Raw genomic sequence first — 20,997 nt, forward strand, 5'->3', positions numbered from 1 at the left:
CCATTATTTAATTATTTTAACAATATTATACAAAATTAAAAAAAAAACACGACTACATCTTAATGTTCAAGTTTGATTGTAAGTAGTGAAGAAAAATAATGCTGATTTTCGAGGCACTGAATTATATTAACTAATTTACGAGACGCATCTTGAAAGGATAATTGGCATAAACAATTTATAATACATGACTCAATATACCATGCAAAATATAAGGCATTTTTGACTATCATATACAGTACACACAAAAAAAAAAACTAAATCTCTTTGCAAAGTTTATAGAGCGCAATTTAGAAAAAGGCGCCGAAATGTACTTTGCTCTTCGAATTGTAGAAAATTGTACGTAAGAATCTTGGCTTACTTGACTATAAAATACTATACAGCTTGTGCAAGAATTGAAGCCAAATTACCATGGTTTGCGTCGCGTTTTTTGCTGATTGAGCTCATTTAGATTTATTACTCAGATTTATTGGAAAAAGTAGTAAAAAATTGGACTTATCGAATGGACCCTGAAACTTGTAGCCGCGGTAGCCAAACAAAAGTGCCATGCAATTATCTACCAGATTATGATAAAAAAAATTATTCCAACAATATTTTTTGTCTTCTATTATCATTTTAAGTTCTCAAGCCTTTTTTAGCTATTTTTGTCAGGTCAGAAAGCTATAATTCCGATTCTAGCAAATCTGCCACAGCCAAGGTTCTCACTTTTCGCTTAAAAAGCTGTGAATTTAGTAATTTGGAGTGGATTAATTTAATTTCAGTTCATTGAAAAGACAACGTGTCGTATGCGTAACTTTTCATTTTAGGTGATTTGGTTTTTAAACTCAAACTAATTTTGATGATTATAAAAATGATAGTTATTATAAAAATATTCATAAAAACACATAGCAATAGCAAATTTTTTGTAAATTTATTCCATGTTCCCTTAGGCAAAAATCAAGCTTCTAACGAAGAAAATAATAATAATAAATAAGAAAGTTGTGAATGATTAAATAAAAAAACTCAGCCCGCAAATATTTATCAATATTCGAGTATGCGTAGAGTTTTATAACGGCATCATATACCAAATTTTATGGTGTTGCTTTGATCAAATGTTTACAACACTGAAGGCGTTTTATAGTAGTATTAGAAATACTGGAGCATGCATTCATTTTTTGGAAGAGGTCCTAAAATCTGCATTACAGTATTCTTTTGGGTACAAACTCTGGAAAAAAATGTGAAACAAATGTCTGATGGATTAAACCATTCAGAATCAATGTGACGTATGCGTTACGATAGCCATTTGTGTTTCTTTTGCCACTTTGAAAGAGCAATTTGTGCTTCTCACGAATTCGAAGTCGCTTAGAAAAAAGGGCGGGCGAGTTTATGAAAACTGTCTAATTCAATAGTCAACTGTTTTGAGTAAAAAGAAGAGGAATTGAAATTAACTATAAACTACAACCAATAATTTTAACGTTTTGTTTCGGACAGGAATTGCAAAAATGCAAATCCAATCCTCTATCCAAAGTCGGTCGATATTCACGAAAAAGTAAAATGATATTAATTAAAAATACAAATAAAAGTAAAAGTTTGTTTTTTACTGTGGTAGATATAAGTCACCAAAAGCTTAAAAAATTCCGGGAATCCTTTTTTTTATAATATGTTCACATATAAGTAGATTATCTACTTTTTCGTGCTTAACTCCCAGTCTCTCTCAAATTTTTCTCCCGAAATCTGAGATTATAAAATAATTTTAGATTATTACCATACTTTTTTACATAAAACTCTGAGTTATCGATAATTATTTTTACGAATGTAAAGAGAAACGTCAAAGGAAAAACTTTTGGTGTTTCACTGAGATTCGAACCAACGTTCTCTCTGTGAACTCCGAATGGTAGTCACGTACTAACCATTCGGCTACGGCGGTCGCTGTTTATTACCAGCCCATAATTGCTTTTAAATTAGCTACTCCTTCTCCTTGTCTTCTCTGCATATCGTTAATAATTAAACAAACCAAGAACTTCAAAATATTCCACCAAGGCAATTTCGATGAAGAAAAACCTTTCAAAGCAGTATTGACAGCTATCAATTTTACAGGTAATCTGCCATATATGAACGGGTAGATTAATTTCGTGGATTTATTGCTAATTACTGCAAATGTGAACGTACTTTTGACAAACTAACTGACAAACACCTTCTTGCAGCCCCTTTCTATGCCACCAAAAACCCATTGCCTCTCAACTAATCTGCCGCGATTCTACTTTCGCCGGCCAATTTTCGCTTCGTTCACTTCCACCACAAGCTCTTCGACACCTCCCAACTCATAAGGACTTCTTTCAAAAATGAAGTCCAGTCGTGGTTTTAGTGTAGCCAGTTGAAATGAAAAGTACACCGAAGCGGCAATCTGATCATAACTTAGATGGGCGCCTGAGTAAAGGGTGCCAGTTCGACAACTCTGCTTGAATCTGCAGCATATTATCTTCTTCTTCCAGTTCTTTGTGATCGTTTGTGATCGTCGACATGCTCACGAATTTATATACAGGGTGGCTGATGAAAGCCGCTACCAAAAAAAAATTGAATAACATTTTTTCTTTTTAAGTTATCTGTTCCATTTTTGTTTTAATTTGCAGATTGATCTTTAAAATTTATTAAACTGGATAACTGGGACACGCAAACAAGAATTTTGATAGTCCGCCGCTTTCACGCACTGGAGTCCGTAGTTTTGGTACAGAGAGAGTACAGGCGGATGTTGGCGGCGATGGTGAATAATTTTGCTGAGCAAGGAACAGTCGCAAGAAGGCCTTATCATCGAAACCCATCAGTTCGGACGTAGGAAACGATCGCTGCTGTAGCTGCAGCTATACACAGCAATCCAAGGGTTTCAACAAGAAGCTTATCTGCTCAACTTGGTGTCAGCCGACAGTCTTTGCAAACAATAATGCACAAAGATTTAGACTTATTTCCCTACAAAATTCAAATGGTTAACAAACTGAATGCAGCAGACTTGCCGATTCGCTTGGAATTTTGCCAGAAGATCCTGCAAATGGTGGAAGAAGACCAAAACATGTTAAACTGCCTTTTCATGTCTGATGAGGCCCATTTCGATTTAAACGGCAATGTGAACAAACAAAATTGTCGAATATGGAGTACTTCTAACCCACAGATACTCCACGAGACAGAATTGCATCCTCTTCGCGTGACAGTGTGGTGTGCGGTTTCTTCACGCTGTATTGTCGGGCCTTATTTTTTTGAAGAAAATGGTCACACCGTTACGGTTACTGGAGACCGTTATTTGAAAATGCTGAAAGAATTTTTCTATCCAGAACTACGCCGAAAGAGAATTCCTTTCAACTCTGTGTGGTTTCAACAAGATGGGGCAACGTCTCACATAGCCCAGACTGTTATGACAGAGTTGCGACGAAAATTTCCCAATAAACTGATTTCAAGAAACTCCGAATTTCGTTGGCCCCCCAGGTCGCCTGACCTTACTGCACCTGACTTTTTCTTGTGGGGTTTATGTAAACAAGAAGTTTATAAAACAAAGCCAACAAATTTGGATGAACTAAAACAATCCATTCGGGCAACAATTGCGGCTATTCCTGTCGCAACTCTCAAAGCAGCAATGAACAACTTTTTACTAAGATGCCGCACTTGTGTCAACGAGCATGGGGGCATTTAAATTCAATTATTTTTAAAACTAGTTAAGCTACATTTAATAAAATTTAATGACCTTCAACTTTAAATAAAAAATAAATTAATTCCATACACTAAAAAAAAAGTTATTTGAGTTTCTTAATGTAGCAAAATTCATCAGCCACACTGTATTTATAACAGTTTTTGGGCATCTTTTGGAACCTGCCAGAACTCCAACTAAAAATATCTGTACCTCATCTTTCTCCATATTAATGAAGGAAGTTATGGATAATTTCAATTTGCAGTTTACTAAACCAGTTGCAATGTTACTAAACTAGAAGTTGTCTCGCATTTACTTGGCGCTTTTGGTGTAAAATAATTTACAAGACCTTTAGAATGTCGTTTTTATTTAGTTTACGGAACGTAATCGGAGAAAAGAGCATTTGAATTTATAAATTTAATCTTGGCAATTAAATTTTCTGTAGTCTAAACATGTTATACTCGTTTATGTTAAGTAATAGTAAAAAAGAGTGGCATTACCAAGCATCTTTTAATTCATATTCCGTTCTTCACAAACAATGTATACATTTTTATTGACAATATATTTAAGTTAATATTAATATTTACCGAGTTTTTGTAGGAAATATTGTTTAAATATTATATATTATCTTCTGTAAAGAGAAAGTGAAGCTTGATCCCTCAGTGCATTTAATGATTGAAAAATATAAAGTGATTCATGGAAAAAAAGGCACATTTTTATGATTTTTTGTTTTATGACACAGTTAAAATTTATTCGTCAAATCTTTTACTACATAAAACTATAGCATTTGAAGTATATTTTGTGAAATTTTCATCCAAAAATATTTAAAAATACGGCAATGGCAGAAATTATTCGGACGCATCTCAAAAAAAGTAGTTTTGCGGTACCCCTCATAACTCGGTGTTAAATCATCCTAAATCAAAAAACCAAAGTTATTTCGTTAGATAATCGTTTTCTCCGGGTAACGCCGAGAGGGTTTTTTGAAATTAAAAATTTTTCGATTTTTGGGAACACGTTAAAGTCAAAAACACGATTTTCGCGTAAAAAATCGGTGAATTAGTTACCGTAAAAACAAAAGTATCAACAAATTCTAAAAAACCCTTCGGCGTTACCTTGTAAAACATCTACAGAAAAAGTGTTCAAAATTTCAAAAGGATCGGTGCAGTAGTTTCAAAGTTATGAGGGGCACCGACTTTGAAAACGTAAGTTGTGGGAAAAACGCTTTAACGCTAACGCTAAACGCGGTTGAGTCAGGTAGGTAGTAACACTTACATGGCGGTATCTTTATAAGTTTTGCTCCGATTCATCTAAAATTTTCACAGAATATTCTTGAAAGGTTCTTCATTTAAAAAATCAAATAAAAAAAAAATGCAAAAAAAAATTTAAAAACGTTACCCCGCCCCCCTAAGAACTTTTGAACAGAAATCGTTTTGCTCCTTCAGATCATTAATACTGGGGTCAATACTCATCAATTGGTACCCCCTTGACTCTGTCTGATGAAGTTTTCCATGTGCTCCAAATGTCGCTACACCCCTGACTGAGAAGATTTATTAAAAACCCTGTATTTCGTGTTTGAATTTAAGCATTTTACGTAAATTTTAAGCGTTAAGTCCCCAATGGGAAAAATTACTCTCAAAGCACACTGTGGCTTTTAAATTTTATTTCACTCAGATCGCCCTGTATCAACTCACATGTTCGCTAATCCGTCAGCTGTCAAAATTTATGTAGTGAAAAAGTAAACAAATAACAAAGTAGTAAAATGGACTGCAGTGACCAGTGAGTATTTGGTTAATTTAATATTTTAATATTACATTAATATAAATTTATTCAAAGCGTACTCACCCATTACTAACATCTATGCCATTTTTCCAGCAATGAGCCGCCGGAAAGTCTCAAGCACATTCAGGCTTTCATGCAATTGCCGCCACTGGACGATAGTAACGCATTTAAATATCTTGAACATTTGAAAGCGCTGCGTAATCTTTGTGCTGCTGATCCGACACATCAGAATGTTATCGCCGAGCATGACCAATTCAATGGCCAACTGCATAAATTGCTATTTGATAGCACGAGTTTACCCCAAAATATTCAACTAATGGCGCTGCAATTACTTGCTAATGCTATTGTACAAAATTCCAGTTCGCAGCGCAAAATTTGGTATCATTACGGCGAAGCAATTGTTGAATGCTGTCACAAACCACCGCTGGGTCGTCATACTGATATACTCCTTATGATAGTGTACAATGTCTTGAAAAGTGCTGCCGTGTTGAATATGGAACAACAGTCACTGAGTGTAGCAGTTCGCGTTTGGCAATCCATTGTGCAGGAGCGAAGTGAAGTCAGCTATGAATTCCTGCATTTTCTTTTTGAACATTTTATCGTATATGGTGGGCACAATACAGTGCGTTATTATGCACATTTAACGCCTACGGAACGAATTTCATTCCTAGAGTACTTGGTGAATTACCTACGTCAAGATAGTCCGAACGGGCGTGTACATCCATTTATTTTAAAATATATTACTAAAGAGTTCAACATGAAGTCTGATCGAATCCTGGTTTGCCAGCCTAATAATGCACAAGCGCCCACAACTGATCCGCTGCCTGCGCGAGAAGCTTATGCTATTTTGCGTGTTATTGCCAGCGCGTCCGGAAGCGAATTATATGGAGATAAATATGCTGATGAACACTCGCTTTTTTTGAATGTCAGCAGCCTGTTGCGATGTCTCGCACAAGTGGGCAAGCAATCGCAAAATATTTTCACACCAATGAGCAAATTAGAAGAAGTAGCACTCACTTCAAACATTTCCAGAGATTTCGAGGCGGAGGTCTCATTTGAGTTGAAAACCCTATTAGTACGGTGCATTGCGAATTTACTCTATAAAAATTCGACCAATCAAGGTTATTGCATAGACACTCAACTGTTGCCAACTCTGTTGGAATGTACCAATATGGATGCACGAAATCCACGTTAGTATTATAGAACTAGAATATAATACTTTTGAAAAGTTTGTATGTATGCTACCAACAATTTTTTTTTTTATTTACAGTTCTTAAAGAGTGGAGTATCTTGGCCATACGCAATGCTTGTTTTGGCTGTCCGGAGATACAGGCAATGATTGCCAATATGACCAACCAAGGAACTGCGCAAAATGATATTATTGACGAGTTGAATTTGGATATGGGCGCCTTGCGCATAAAGCCCAGTCGGGGATGAGCAATTATGACGAAAAAGCCAACACACATCAGCTAAAGACCTATGTTGCTATTACGATTTAAATAAATGCATGTCAAAGACAAAATCCTTTGGTTACATTTCTGTTTTTGAATTTATTCCGGCAAATATTTTTAACATACATACATACAGTGAGTAATATTCGCAATGTTTCTCATGTTAATTCTTTTTTTAATTAAAAAAAATATATATAATTCATACTACTACACATTCTAAAGTTTTGAACTTAATGCAACATAAAAAAAAGCATTAAATTTTCAACGAAATTTTGATATTTTCCTGATTTATAATTAATTTAATTTTTTTCTAACAAAGTGCAAGTTGACGTTGCTAAAAACCCACGTGTTTTTTTTAATATTTTATTTTGTTTTTCCAAAAATGTTCACATTTGATTATTTGTAAAATTGTACGTTTATTGAGTAAATGTAAAATTCGAAGCTGGTAAAAAGTCATTGGTTAAGATACAATAATTGCTTTTAAGTTTAGTAACATTTCATGTGGAAAACGGGCACTTAAATTTAATTTTATACCTATATTTTATTTTTATTAAATTTTTGTTACACCAATAACAACTGCGAAATGAATGTAATATACCTATTTACTTTTTACTTTTTTTATTACTGTATAACTAAAGCGTATAAAAACTTGCAAACCACTAATAATAGTATAAAGATTGAATGGAAAATTATTTGATGTCATACAAACCGTAATCCAATTGAAACACATTAGAATCAGCTTATTTCAATTGATTTTTGGCGGGACGGGAACTGTACCTTGTTAATTTTATATGGCATCTAACCCCATTCTTACAACTTTTACGAAATGTGTCTTAACATCAGGTTTAAATATGATTCGTTTTCTCTTTGATATCTTAGCATTTTACTTTCGAAACGGCATCAAGCAAAACAGATCGCTATATTGATTGTCAAATTATGAAATGACAGCTGATGTTAAGACAGTGATGACAAGATATTTGGGGTCTCCACTTGACATTTCTGTTTTAACATAACTGTTTTAGCCCAATCTGTAAAAGGTGTAGTTATGGGGTAACGAAGCATACGCGTATTAAAGCGTTTTCTCAGTGTGTTTGCTAAACTACGAATTCATGCATTGTTCTCAAAGAATTCAACTACGTGTAGCACCTTGTGAAGCGCAGAGTCGTATTCAATGCTGCCACATATTAGATGTCTCAATTTATAGTTGCCTTTATAACTTCTGATTTTCTGAAACATAACTTTTACGTATTCCTTTACAAAAATTTATAAGTAGAACACATTTGTTTACAAAGTATTTCTCCCCTAAATAAATCGACTTAGGCGATACGATTTGTTACATGCTATAAAATTACTGCACAACAGCAACCCTTGTTTCATTCATTTCGTCAAATATTCATCATTGAACGAAGTGGTGAAAAGAATACAACGACGACGAACTATTAATTCATTTTTCACGATCTTTTTGCATTTTGCTTTGATTCCCAGCTAAAACAAATTTGTAAAGTTTTTCCTTAACGCTATACCGCACAATTTACGCTTAAAGGCAATACAGTAATTAGTGTTGTGATTATTTATTATATATTCAAAGGTGAAGTAAATTCTGGTATTTTAAAAGTTTACTAAGAACAACGCAACAAGTCGCTGAGATACAAAAAAAAAAAAACAAGCATTTCATTAAGCTGATTCATCCGGCGCTGTTTGATGTATACTTGCTGGTTGTGCTGTGATATTATAAGAACATTCTTATTTACAATATATTGAACTTAATTGATTGTTTTCTATTATCTTTGTTCCAGCGAGTGACGCACAAAATTCATAACAGCAAAATTGGAAAATATGGAGACCCCAAATGATATAGCCGCACCATCTGGATCAACCGAGTAAGAAGAGGCAAACTTTAGTCTGTCCAAATTTTTTTCTTTTCATTTTGTATTATATATTAATGTTTTATTAGTTCGTTTGTCTTTTTGTTTTTTTTTTTGCTAAGCATTACACGTCTTGCATGTTATCAGTTGGTCATAACGTAGGGCGAGGAACGGCAATTAGCGCATATTCGCCATCTTGGTTAATACGTTGTGCCTACGCTTATGTCTACGTTCCATAAACTTTGGTTATCTACTACATATATATATACTGGTTTATAACAGCAGACAATCTTAGTAGCACGGATGTGTGCACATAGAAGAAATTCAAAAGTATTTGATTAAATTGCCATTAGAGACATGAAAATGCAAAAATAGAATAATACCAGTTGTGGCCATTAATGCATTCGCGCTGACTCCTTTGCCACCACGGGTATGACCTTAATGGCCTTAAAAAGTTTGGTGACATTCGTGTTACCATTGATATGGCTATCTTCGTGAGGGCGTGTGGGGTGTATTTGACAATTGGTTCTTGCAGGCAGTAGTTATGTACTTAAAATAGAATCATATCGTGTTCTTGTTAGGCCATTAATTGTGTACGTCGTTGTATAAAATGTATTCCTACATAGAATATATTTACATACAGTGTTGGCGAACTAATTAAGAACAGATTAACCTAATTGCGGTTACAAAACGTTATTTATTGCATTTAATTTGAAGGGTAATCAAGAATGGTTCTAAAAAATATTCGTTTTATTAGATGGCTGAATATTTGAATATTTTTTTGAGCAACCTCAAGGTACTCACCTCACCTCGGTTTGGTTAAGATCCGGATTATTTGAGAACTTCGCTTCCATTTCGTGTTTATTCCGACTAGTATGGTTTGGATCACTGTCTTAGTTAATTGTAACACAACTTGATTCAGTAACAAAAAAAAAAAAATAATAATAACTAGTAGAAATGATGTGCATTTTATAATTAAGGGAGAACACCACTGTGACCCCCTGTTTTTTATGCCGTTTTTCAAGAATTTTTTTTGTGGGAAAAAAAGAGATATTTCAAATTTTTTTGTTTTGTTTTGTTTGTTGTTTATTAAAGATACATAACAAACTTTTTCAAAATTTTCAACCCCGATGGTGGCGCTGGGGAAGCTCCCGCGTCAGGTGCTGTGGCTTCTGCAGTGATCCGCGGCACGCAGCAGAACTGTCTTCAAAGTCGATCTGAAAAAAAATACCGAGTGTTTTCGTTAATAATATGATATTTTGAAGAGAAGTACATAGGGATTTGAAAAAATATGGATTTTTAAAAAATTGGAACGCTTTTCAAATTTAAGGTCGATTTTCGAGCAAAATTTCTCTTCGAAAAAAGGCTATAATTTTTTTTTTTTTTAGATATCGAAAAAACCCTATGTACTTCTTTAGATAATCTAGTTTTATCGATGCAGTCCAAATTTGAAGTCGATCGGATAAGAATTGCTCGAGTTCTACTGCGTGCCGCACTCAAAAAAGTGGTTTTGAGAAAAACGTGTTCAAAGTTTTAAGTTATGCGATAAATTGCGCTGCACCGCTCCACAAAATATTTAATATCTCCGAAAATAATTATTTTTTCGACCTGGGACAAACGGCATTCTATTCTTAAATGTATTCTAGATTTTTCTAGATGGTTTTCAAAAAATCGATTTTTTGAAGTTGTCACAGTGGTGTTCTCCCTTAAATGAGAGTAAATGTGTCCATGTTGCTAGTTGAAAGAACTAACAAATTTGATTAAATTTTTTAAAGTTTTAATTAACAAATGCCATTAGTTTGCCACCACAGTATTTACATACCTATTAAATGTAGTGGAAAGTAAGCAGTTTGTATTGTATCGATCAATGTACAGGGTGTTTTAGGTGGGTTGGACGTTGCTTAGCACGCTACTCGCCACAAAATTTCTGAATGCGAAATTAAATGGACACCCTGTTTTTTTAGTAATCTAACCATATAATATTGTATAGTTTTCCTGTTTTACCCCCGCCTCCAAACTCTGCAACTCCCAGCAATAATAATCAAGCGCAGAAGCGGTTGCAACAAACCCAAGCCAAGGTCGATGAAGTGGTCGGTATTATGCGAGTGAATGTAGAGAAGGTGCTGGAGCGCGATCAGAAACTGTCGGAATTGGGTGAGAGAGCCGATGCGTTGGAGGCTGGCGCCTCGCAATTCGAGCAACAAGCTGGCAAATTGAAGCGCAAACAATGGTGGGCCAACATGAAAATGATGATTATTATGGGCGTGATCGGAGTGGTTCTCTTAATTATCATAATCGGTGAGTAAAATTTTGCTTAGCTGTTCTATCAATACATTGTTATTGGTTTCGGTTGGTTTTCTCAATACACTAAGTAATTTTAATTGAAAAATAGAAATATGGCTTATGACATTTGGACTGTGGTGCGATTTGCTTAAGTGGTTAAACAGCGTTGATTTTTCATACACTTTTGATAAATTAATTAATTACCTACGCCGTTTGTGTGTTTCTTAACAGCAATGTGAATAACTTAAATAATAAATTGGCTTAAGTATTATCTTTATAAAATTTTCACAATTTGAAAACATTTCTCTACCCTTTAACATTAACATTTTTATTTATTTTACTTTTTAATGAGTTTAATTTATATAACCTTTAATAATAATGAGTTTAATTTATATAATCTCAATAATCTTTTTTTGTAATCGCTTCCAAATTTTTACCCCGTTTTCTTTATATTAATTCTTTTCGATTTGCTTTCTGTTTCAAACTAATGAAATATGTGTTCAAACTAAAATAGAAAGCACAAGTTTTAAGGGAATTATAAATTGTTTAATAGGCAGATAGTTTCATAACATTAACCGTTTGTTGCGCAAGCATCGCGATCGCGCTGTTGAGATTTCATATCGAAAAATCCCAGTACATATCGAGCATTGCGGCCGTTGTGTTACCGATTGTTAAGGCGTCGCGCGCATTATATCTTGTAAGTCTTCAGGCTTAGATTAAAAAAATATTAATTTTTAAATATTTTATTAAATTAAATCAAGCGTGTGATTGATGCGAATTTTAGGACTAAATTTTGATTTTCACATTCGGTTCGGTTTTGCCTTTTTACAATCCTCTTTGTTTTTCTAAAGGCAAAAATCGATAAAGAAGGTTTTGCTTACATTAACAATGATTTATGCTAACTCAAGAAAACTTAAACAAAAGTTAATCGTTGTGTTGTTTTTGTTGAATTCAAGTGCATATCACATTTCACGAAGGCAATAAATGAAATGCATTTGTAACAAGATACATCCGTTAAGTGTTCAATACTGTTCACGAAATAACTAATAAACAAAATTGAACGCAATAAAATAAGTGCTACATTTTCTTGAATGGTTTTAAAGGGTTGTCCAATAAGAGGGGTTATTTTGATATTCAAAGAAAAATGCAATTTTTTTTTAATATAAATGATCGGATGTTTATGTCATTATAAAGAAGAAGGTATGCCATTAATAGTGGAAAATAACATCAGGCAAATGACCACCACGACCACGCTTACAGGACAATATCCTTTTCATGAAAATTTCCATAACCGAATTGCAAAGTGGCTGCCCTACCGCCTCGATAGCTTCATGAATTTCATCTTTGAGGTCTTGAATCGACCCTGGGCTGTTGGCGTAGACCTTCTCTTTCACGTGGTCCCAAAGAAAAAAGTCACAAGGTGTTCAATCACAAGATCTTGGTGGGCAATTGTGATCCCCTCTTCGAGAGATATCACGGTCCGGAAACTTTTCCCGTAAAAGATCAATGGTTTCGTTGCATGTGTGGCACGTAGCGCCGTCTTGTTGAAAATAAACGTTGTCCAGATCAATACCATCCAATTCCGACCATAAAAAATCGTTAATCATCTCTCGATAGCGCAATCCATTCACCTGTAACTCCTCTTATTGGAAAACCCTTTACTTATCTCCTTTTTAGAGGGTAGGTAGAAGTCATTGGTGCATTCATGTTTGGTTTATTTGTGTTATGTTGCTAAACAATGCTTGACAAAAAGTTGCTATGCCTTGTAAAATTGATTAATATAATCTCTGAATTTCTATTTCCTATTGACTGAATAGGTCTTAAAATGTCACACTCTAGGTTGTGCCAAATGAAATTTGCATGTTTGCTAAAGAAAAATTTGTAACAGCATAAACTATTCACAAAATTCATAAATATTTCGTTCTTGTAAAGCTGAACTGACTCACGGGTACGAAATTTTTACAATAAATCATTTCATTCTGTTTCATATCATCATATTTATATTAGTGGGGAAATTTAGCAAACAATAAATAACTTTAAATTTCTTGATCCAAATTTTTTGTTCAAAAAATTAACAACTAGCGTCTCTTACTGGTAATTTTGCTTTTCGAGGCTCAGCTAGTCATAGTAATCACGATATTTAGATTTTCGATTGGTGTCGGTTATATCATGGTACATTAGTACTACTTGAAATCTCCTTTTTGCATACAGAACTTGACTAAATTTCTTTTTGCTACTTTTCTATTTACAGTTATGCTATTTAATTAATTGCCACCAGTTTTCAAAGTCTTATAATCAGCATTTTAAGTAATATGCATAAATATACATATGTTCGTTATAAGTGTGCGTATGTGTGTGTACTGCTGTCAGTTTCTATAATTTTTAATTAAAAAAAGTAGAGAAAGGTTCAGGTTTACCCAGCACAATACGTCCGTAAGCCATTTTCTTCAATGTGTAAGTAGAATGACGCCCACTATTCGGGTAAAAGTAAATAAATTAACGTCTGCATAGTTAAAACATTTTATTTTATATTACAATTCTTTTCTTACTATTTGCAGTTTCCTTCCTGCCATCCAGTGGCAGCAGCTCCAATACAAACAACGAAATCCAAAACACTTCTTCAAAACCTTAAATAAGCTCAGGTGACCGCAGTGGCCTTACGGTTCATAATTGTTTTGGTTGAACGTCGCTGAATTCGTAATTTTCAAGCACAAAATGCCAGCACACTTTCAATATGCATTGAACCGTTTTTGAGATGTCTTAAATCAGTATACACTTAACTATATATACAACTAATTTACAAAATGTATGCCTTACATATTTAACTGATAATTGAATGAAATTGGAATTGGAATTGTAAAAAATGTATTTGTTTGATTTTTGCATTTTTAGTTTTTTTTTTTTTTTTTTTTTAAATGGTAAATGGTCTTTGGTAGATGAAAAGCAGAAAATGTATAGCTTTGACATTTGTGCATGTTAAATGTTGAAAAAGTTTGTAAATCTATATAGCTACTATATATACACATAAATACATATATATACAAATATTTTAGTGCTGATTTCTACGTTTTTGAAGTATTTACATTCTATATACACACATAAAAACCGTGTATGAGAAAATTAAACTATTTACATACATACATATACAATGCAAAATAAAAGTTGTAAACTATACACATCCAAAATAAATTAAGCAACCTTCTTTAAAACAATAAAACTATGTTTATTTCTCCAAAAGTGACAAACAAATATTTGAAATGGTAATACATTATTTTTTATTCTGTATTTTGACAAGATAAATATTTAGAAAATAGATTTTGCTTAACTTTGTGCAATTTTAAACATAATATTTTTCTACAACAATGACAACATGAAGCGATAATTGATAACTGAAAGATGCAGCTCTGAACTTAGTATACAATTTGTTTTTCTGGCGATTGCTTTATTCTAATTTCTTAGCATCATCAAGTGCCTCAAAGAATAACACGACCACCGAGTAGAGCGTCATGTAATTTATATAAAACAACGAGCCATACATACGAGGGCCAAGTCTGTCCAACCAAATGAATTCCGCACTGCTTATAGCTTTTCCGCATATCAGTATATACTACGAATATAAATTAAACCGAGTTATTAAAATAAGAGTGCAACAGTTTGCTTCTTGCTAAAATATCTCTCTATGATATAAATCATATTATTTTTAGTAATTATTCTCAAAAAATTTTGTTTGACTATAAGTTTTAAGCTCAAAGCAGAGGTGCCATACCTTAACGCCATAACCTTAACCGTAGTATTAACCATAACGGTATTTACGTCACCAATTATTGGTGCCATATCCATAAGCAGCTAATATTTACATACACTATCACTTATTTGTGCATTTCGAAGAGCAGAAACTACAGAAAAGACAACAACATGTGTAATGCAGCAAATCACAATGCAACTGCTTATGGTTGCGGCGAAAAACGGAATTATGTTGGTTCGATCAGCAAATTTATGGCGCTATAGCAATGGCAACTCTACTTTGCGCTTTATTCTCGGATTGTTGTTGTTGCAACATTACTGAACCCTGTCTAAATGCTGCTTGTTAGTTGTTGCTATCGAGGTCATCTAACGGTACCTAGAAACGAAGTGTTGCCGAACAATTAACTTTAAGTTCAGAGTATAAAGGGTGTTTTTTTTAGAGGTTAGGTTTTCAAGATGAAATAAAACGTATATAATTTAATGTTATGGCCAAGAATTTAGCTTTATTATAAAGATAAGGGTTTGCCATTATGTTTTAAAAATGATTTCGGGCAAGTGGCCGCCGCGGCTGGCTCGAATAAATTCGAGCCGAGAGGCCCAATTTTCGACCACTTTTTGCAGCAATTGGGGCCGTATGTCAGCAATAACGCGCCGAATATTCTCTTCCAAGACGTCAATCGTCTCGGGCTTATCTGCGTAGACAAGCGACTTCACATAGCCCCACAAGAAATAGTCCAGCGGTGTTATATCGCACGATCTTGGAGGCCACGCCACAGGTCCACGGCGCGAGATAATGCGCTCACCAAAAGTTTCCTTCAATAAATCGATTGTTGCGTTGGCTGTATGGCATGTAGCGCCGTCTTGTTGGAACCAAAGGTCGTCCACATCAACATCGTCCAATTCAGGCACGAAAAAGTCATTAATCATGGCTCTATAGCGCTCTCCATAGACTGTAACATTATGGCCGGCTTCATTTTTAAAGAAATATGGACCAATGATTCCCTCTGCCCATAGAGCACACCAAACAGTGACTTTTTGAGGATGTAACGGCGTCTCAGCAATGGCTTGTGGATTATGTTCATTATATTCATTATGAAATGGCAAACCAAACTGAGCATAAATCAAGTGACAGCTGTCAAAAAGACCATCTACGAAAAAAGTAGTGCCAACTTGAAAACCTAACCTCTAAAAAAAACACCCTTTATTACATATCATACGAGTATAAATGTATTAGATGAAGTTGTTTGAGGGCTAGGTGAAGAAGGTCGTCGTGCAGTCTTTCAATCAGATTCTTTTCTTAATATTCAAGAGTTTAATCTGCAATGTCTAGAACGCACTTGTGATAGGCTCCATCTGCTAAGTTCTTCTTTCCGCTGCGGAAAAGGTGGTTGGATAGTTCCATACTCAGAGCGACAACTGACATGACGAAGAGTTCTGTGTCCCTACTGTGTACGAGTACATTTTAACGATATCGAAAAAAGAGAAAATGAACAGATCCGACTTTCAGAAAAGGTAAAAGACAGAAAAACATGAGTACGAAGAGCTAAGATGTGGGCAGTAGCACAAGGATTTCAATATTAGTAAAGACAGATCAAATTTTGTAACAGAGCTTCAGCGTGCAATGTAGTGAATACTTTGTCCACACTGTACGTTCCTACAATAGTTGATCCCTTATTACTGGAACGACCGGGATTTATATTCGGTCAAAGACTATTACTTCAGCTTTTTGTTATTCCTCCATTTTTTTCTTAAACTCTAAACTCACAGCAGAAGGAAATATTTGGATACTGGAGTACATATTGTACTCAGACGGTATTCGATGTGAACTCACTATGGCGAAAGCTGAGTTAATGGCAATTCTAGCAGTAGAATGATTTGCAACATTTCAATTCACGTTGTATAAGAAAATTGTTTAAAGGTTGGATTGGGTATGAAACTCTCTTAGATTGGTCAAGGAAATTTCCGTGAAAATCAGTGGGTTCATAATTGATTGTCATATAACTCTGGACTTCCGATGTAATTGCTTTGGCGGCAGCCACCTCTGTGTAACTACATAAGTACCTCTTAATTTTACTAAACAGCTGCCAAAATTTTTCCTAATTCGTAAAATATCAAAGGAACAACACGCTAGCCTCAAATACGAAAGGACTAAGTCGTCGTTCCCATGACACTCGGTTCTACGTAACCCGAACGACCCGAATTTATATCCGGCCAAGGACTGTCACTTCAGCAGCATTCCCCGTATACCTATGTATGGGTAATGTTTATATTGCTGCAACAACAACAACAAGAAATAAGTCGAAAATCATGATCTCGATATATTAGTACCTATATTTAAAAAAAATGTCATTACCGAGTCAGTGCGTTTATTCTGAAGTCGACTTATCGTCATTTCGTGCTTTTGGCTAGAGTATTATGTTTTTATAAATTGTGGAGTACTTACAATTGACATAAAAAAGGACATTGTCAGTGACAAAACCATAACGAAATACGGGCTCCCCAGTGACGTTCCAACTGTGATACCCATTGAGGTGAGTATAAAACATCTACAGGTCCAGCCGAATATAAATTCTGGCTTGAATATATTAAAGTCCTGTGCGATTAGTGAGAAACAAAAAGTAATCGAAAAATTATATTTAATTTAATAAATTATTTAATTTACAAATGCGCATATAATTCCGTGAATGAATCCTCAATAACCAAAGGTCTAAAACGAAGTTTAAGTTCTCCAAGATGGCAAAATATATCAATATAAAAGTCATAAAACTAGCCGTTTTGATTTTACGTGTTCGTCAAGTCTTAAACTTCATTCATACCTCTGGCCTAATTGAGCAATAGTTAATGCAGTGATAGGATTACAAACTTACTTGCCTGTTAAAAGCGATCACCATACTAATTATTATCACAATTACTGTAAACGTGGCCGAACACACGAAATGCATAAATTCGGAAAAGCCAATCGGCATTGCAATAGCGACGGTGGCAAGCTGAAGCTATGAAGAAATGATAAAATTACATCTTCTTACACGCAACCAGAGTTGTGGGAAATGCATTAACTTTTTTTTAATTTTTGAAATTTATTGACAATAAAATTTCTAAATTCTAAATCTTCAACAGTGACTGTGGGTTCCATCACGACTATACCCCACAGACCTTGCCCCCAAAGCATGAATCTAAAGTGGACGATGGGAAGTGGATTGATGGACGAAGTTTTTTGCAGGTCGAGGAAAGCGAGTGGCCTCGCCGAAACCAGGTATCACATTCTATACAGGGATACAGTTAAACAACAATTGATGACCGCGACACAGAATTCTTTTCGAGCTGACAGCGATTTTACCGTGCAGTAGCTACACTTTGAGGCTGCACTAAGCAAAACTCCATCACTGACTTGGCTCAGCAAAGTCAACTTTGAAAGTATAGACATGACGCAGGTGGTACTGATACAGCAAACGCATCCCAGTGAATTTCCACAAGAGTTTATATATTTGAAAGGTGGTAGCAAACGGTGCCAAAGACGAGTTCTACATTCCTGGGTTGCGCGTTCTATATTGAACTATGCAAAGAACCTGCCCAATCTGTCAAAATAAAGTTGCAACTCCGCCGAAAACCCAGATGAACCCTCTGCCTAGAACAAGACTCGCTTGTTATGAGGACCTTTAGCTATATGGCCATTGATTACCTTGGACCGACATTCATAGCCGTGAACCAAAGGTGAGAAAAGCACTAGGGCGTTATTTTTATATGCCGCGCAGTGTAGATAGAAATAATTCACAGCCTCGATATAAGCCCGTCATGGTGTACCAAGGAAGATCTATACCGATAGTGGAATCAATTTCAAAGCAGTAGAGAAAACCCCACGCGCTCACTTCCGACAGTCGGTTCTACGTTACCGGTACGACCCGGATTTACTATATATTCGGCCAAGGACTGTCACTCTAGCAGCACTCCCGTACATATATGGGGAATGTTTCGCTGCTACAACAACAACAACTCCAAGCTACCTAGCGGTATATACTAATTTGGTACCCTTCGCTGAAAGTTAAACTCATCAACGGGTCTCATACGGGCGGTGAGTGGGAGTGGCTCATCAGATCGCTTAAGTCCGCTCTATTTCTTTGTTTCCAAAGATGCGGCGGCTAACGAAGCGATCACATCTACTCACTTGCTTTTAATGAGCGGCTACAAGTAGTGGAGATGTGTATCAGCGCAAATATTCGCTGATACATATATTCTGGCAAAGAAGGGTGAAAAGTACAAACTGATACTAATAAAATGAACGGAAAAGGTTCAGACATCATAACGGTAGAATATGGCAGGTAAAAAAGCAATTGGGTATAATGCAGCGGCTTGCCCCAAACTAGTCACTCTGATTGTCGGCAATTGTCTAAGCTAATCGAGCTTACCTATAAGTAGGATAACGTTGCCGCCATTGCTATAGGGGCACATACCACACTAGCTCTCACAGGGTATTTTGTTATTTTTTGTACCTGTTTTTGGTTTTTATTTGCTATATTATGTATTTGGTACCTAATTTGTTTCTATGTTTTTTTTTCACCCAACGGGCGTCTTTTCTCAACGTTCCTCTCTTATCTACAACGCGTTTTGTTGCCCAATTTGCAAAGTGGTGCATTCTGTACACTGCCCACAGTACGTTTTCTTATATGGACGAGTATACTTGTATGTAAGCTTTGAATTGTCAACACTTTTATACCTACCATTATTATTGTATACACGTAATATAGCACTTCATACCGGGCTCGAACAATTGCATCATAGAAGAATAGCAAGCACATCAGCATTACGTAGCTCATCATAAACGGAATCAGCGACAGGTAGTAGTGCGCAGCCACAAAATCGACAATTTGATGTCTGAGAAAAGGAAGAATACAGGATTGAAAACTCTCCCTAAACTGGTACAAATGTATGCATATGTGTGTCTGTATGCATGTAAATAAATTTCGTTTATAACGCACCCAAACCTACATTTCATATATTAGTGTCCATTGTACGAAAGCGACAAGTAAGTAGCCAAGTGCATACGCATGCACCTCAACTACAAAAGCACTGTGTGCCTTCCTCGAGACGCGTACCCCTACTGGCGTATTATCCTCTATTTCGTGAACTTGCAGCCTCAACGGGAGGTTTGAATCTTCTGATGTGGTTGTAAATCGCTGTAGTAAAGCTCTTTCTGGAGTTTCAGGCGCTACTTCAAGAATAGTTAACCTTCTGCGTTGCGATGCTGCTATGGCTTCTGCAGTTGCATCTGCAGCGGTCGGTTTAGGACCAATTAGTTTAACCAAAGGCATGGCACTTCAAAATTCCTCAATCGGTGTTATGTACGTACGTATGCATACAAATGAAATTCTGAAGCAAACTCTTTCATTTTGTTGGCATTCGTTGTCAATGCTGATTTCATTATAACTGAAATTTTTATAGAAATGAGTTTTTGTTTTATTCCAGACATGACCACATTTCTTGGCATATTTATAAAACATACCTATACGAGTATAAATAAGTGTGTACATAGCTAAAGCAACTTCAGAATACTCACATATGTAGGTATGTATGCATCACCCGTTTTTCGATGCTGAATTTTTGAATTAAGTTTTCACTTGCAAGTTAAGGTTTTTAAACTTACTTCAAAGGGTAAGCATAATTGATCTCGGTTGAAAAATTTAGTGACCGTGATGGTTAGGATAGGATATGGTGGCTGGCACTCTACGAGAGCATTTAGATTTTAAAAAGTTTGAAAATTTGATGAAAATTTGTTGAATGTGTTTTTAAATTTGCACAAAGTTTGAAACTTGTATTTATATATATAGTTATTAAAGTAGAATTAACTATATTTTTATATCGATGTAATAGGTTTTGGGGCAGGTACGTAGTGGTTAAAATTATTAACTTCGTAGATACCTAATAATTTACCTGAGAAAAAAATTTACCTACAAAAAAATGTATAAGAGAGAAAACCTATGGGTCTCCTCCATGCAACTCATTTAGTAGTACTACAGAGTGAACGATATGAAATGTTACCTATTCAAAACACCATAACTTTTTTGTGTGAAATTAGTTTTTATGGATTTCAAAGACAAAATTGCTCAAAAATGATTACAAATTTAAAATATATTCACTTTAGCTCGATATGACCACCTTCTGCCGTGACTATAGCCTTCAAACGGTCAAAAAATGAGTTACATGCTGCACGAATGTGATCTTGAGGTATTTT

The 20,997-nt window shown here is 35.1% G+C and overlaps 3 protein-coding genes across 7 annotated transcripts; 2 read left to right on the forward strand and 1 right to left on the reverse strand.

The window, feature by feature from the left end:
- The first annotated feature begins 5,342 nt into the window (after positions 1–5,342).
- On the forward strand, positions 5,343–6,961 carry LOC129245800 (ataxin-10). The gene is made up of 3 exons (XM_054884192.1): positions 5,343–5,425; positions 5,522–6,618; positions 6,699–6,961. The coding sequence occupies exons 1-3, from the start codon at positions 5,409–5,411 to the stop codon at positions 6,863–6,865; spliced, it is 1,281 nt and encodes a 426-aa protein (XP_054740167.1). The 5' UTR covers positions 5,343–5,408; the 3' UTR covers positions 6,866–6,961.
- A 1,322-nt stretch (positions 6,962–8,283) lies between these two features.
- Positions 8,284–14,244, forward strand: LOC129245061 (synaptobrevin). 5 transcript variants are annotated; one of them, XR_008582396.1, is made up of 5 exons: positions 8,284–8,467; positions 8,676–8,759; positions 10,735–11,042; positions 13,279–13,481; positions 13,586–14,244. XR_008582396.1 is itself a non-coding variant. In XM_054883026.1 (4 exons), the coding sequence occupies exons 2-4, from the start codon at positions 8,716–8,718 to the stop codon at positions 13,657–13,659; spliced, it is 426 nt and encodes a 141-aa protein (XP_054739001.1). In that variant the 5' UTR covers positions 8,287–8,467; positions 8,676–8,715; the 3' UTR covers positions 13,660–14,244. The 5 variants fall into 5 exon arrangements, 4 of the variants coding, with proteins under 4 accessions (XP_054739001.1, XP_054739003.1, XP_054739002.1 ...); XM_054883026.1 differs by lacking the exon at positions 13,279–13,481 and having other exon boundaries at positions 8,287–8,467; XM_054883028.1 differs by lacking the exon at positions 13,279–13,481 and having other exon boundaries at positions 8,289–8,467; positions 10,777–11,042.
- Positions 14,245–14,349: 105 nt separating this feature from the next.
- Positions 14,350–20,530, reverse strand: LOC129245385 (uncharacterized). Its single transcript, XM_054883504.1, has 6 exons — positions 20,323–20,530; positions 19,755–20,192; positions 19,487–19,640; positions 17,639–17,764; positions 17,215–17,364; positions 14,350–14,634 (listed from the first exon to the last, which is right to left on the reverse strand). The coding sequence occupies exons 2-6, from the start codon at positions 20,075–20,077 to the stop codon at positions 14,470–14,472; spliced, it is 918 nt and encodes a 305-aa protein (XP_054739479.1). The 5' UTR covers positions 20,078–20,192; positions 20,323–20,530; the 3' UTR covers positions 14,350–14,469.
- Between the last annotated feature and the right edge of the window lie 467 nt (positions 20,531–20,997).

This window comes from Anastrepha obliqua, chromosome 4 (genome assembly GCF_027943255.1).
Source record: "Anastrepha obliqua isolate idAnaObli1 chromosome 4, idAnaObli1_1.0, whole genome shotgun sequence".
Taxonomy (NCBI): Eukaryota; Metazoa; Arthropoda; class Insecta; order Diptera; family Tephritidae; genus Anastrepha; species Anastrepha obliqua.

Coding starts and splice junctions, on each gene's coding strand:
- LOC129245800 (XM_054884192.1), top strand. Junction 6,619..6,698: donor TATGGATGCACGAAATCCAC/GTTAGTATTATA, acceptor TTTTATTTACAG/TTCTTAAAGAGTGGAGTATC.
- LOC129245061 (XM_054883026.1), top strand. CDS start 8,716: ATGGAGACCCCAAATGATATAGCCGCACCATCTGGATCAACCGA. Junction 8,760..10,734: donor GCACCATCTGGATCAACCGA/GTAAGAAGAGGC, acceptor AATATTGTATAG/TTTTCCTGTTTTACCCCCGC. Junction 11,043..13,585: donor TCTCTTAATTATCATAATCG/GTGAGTAAAATT, acceptor TACTATTTGCAG/TTTCCTTCCTGCCATCCAGT.
- LOC129245385 (XM_054883504.1), bottom strand. CDS start 20,077: ATGCCTTTGGTTAAACTAATTGGTCCTAAACCGACCGCTGCAGATGCA. Junction 17,765..19,486: donor ACGTGTATACAATAATAATG/GTAGGTATAAAA, acceptor ATTTCTTCATAG/CTTCAGCTTGCCACCGTCGC. Junction 17,365..17,638: donor TGATCGCTTTTAACAGGCAA/GTAAGTTTGTAA, acceptor CTAATCGCACAG/GACTTTAATATATTCAAGCC.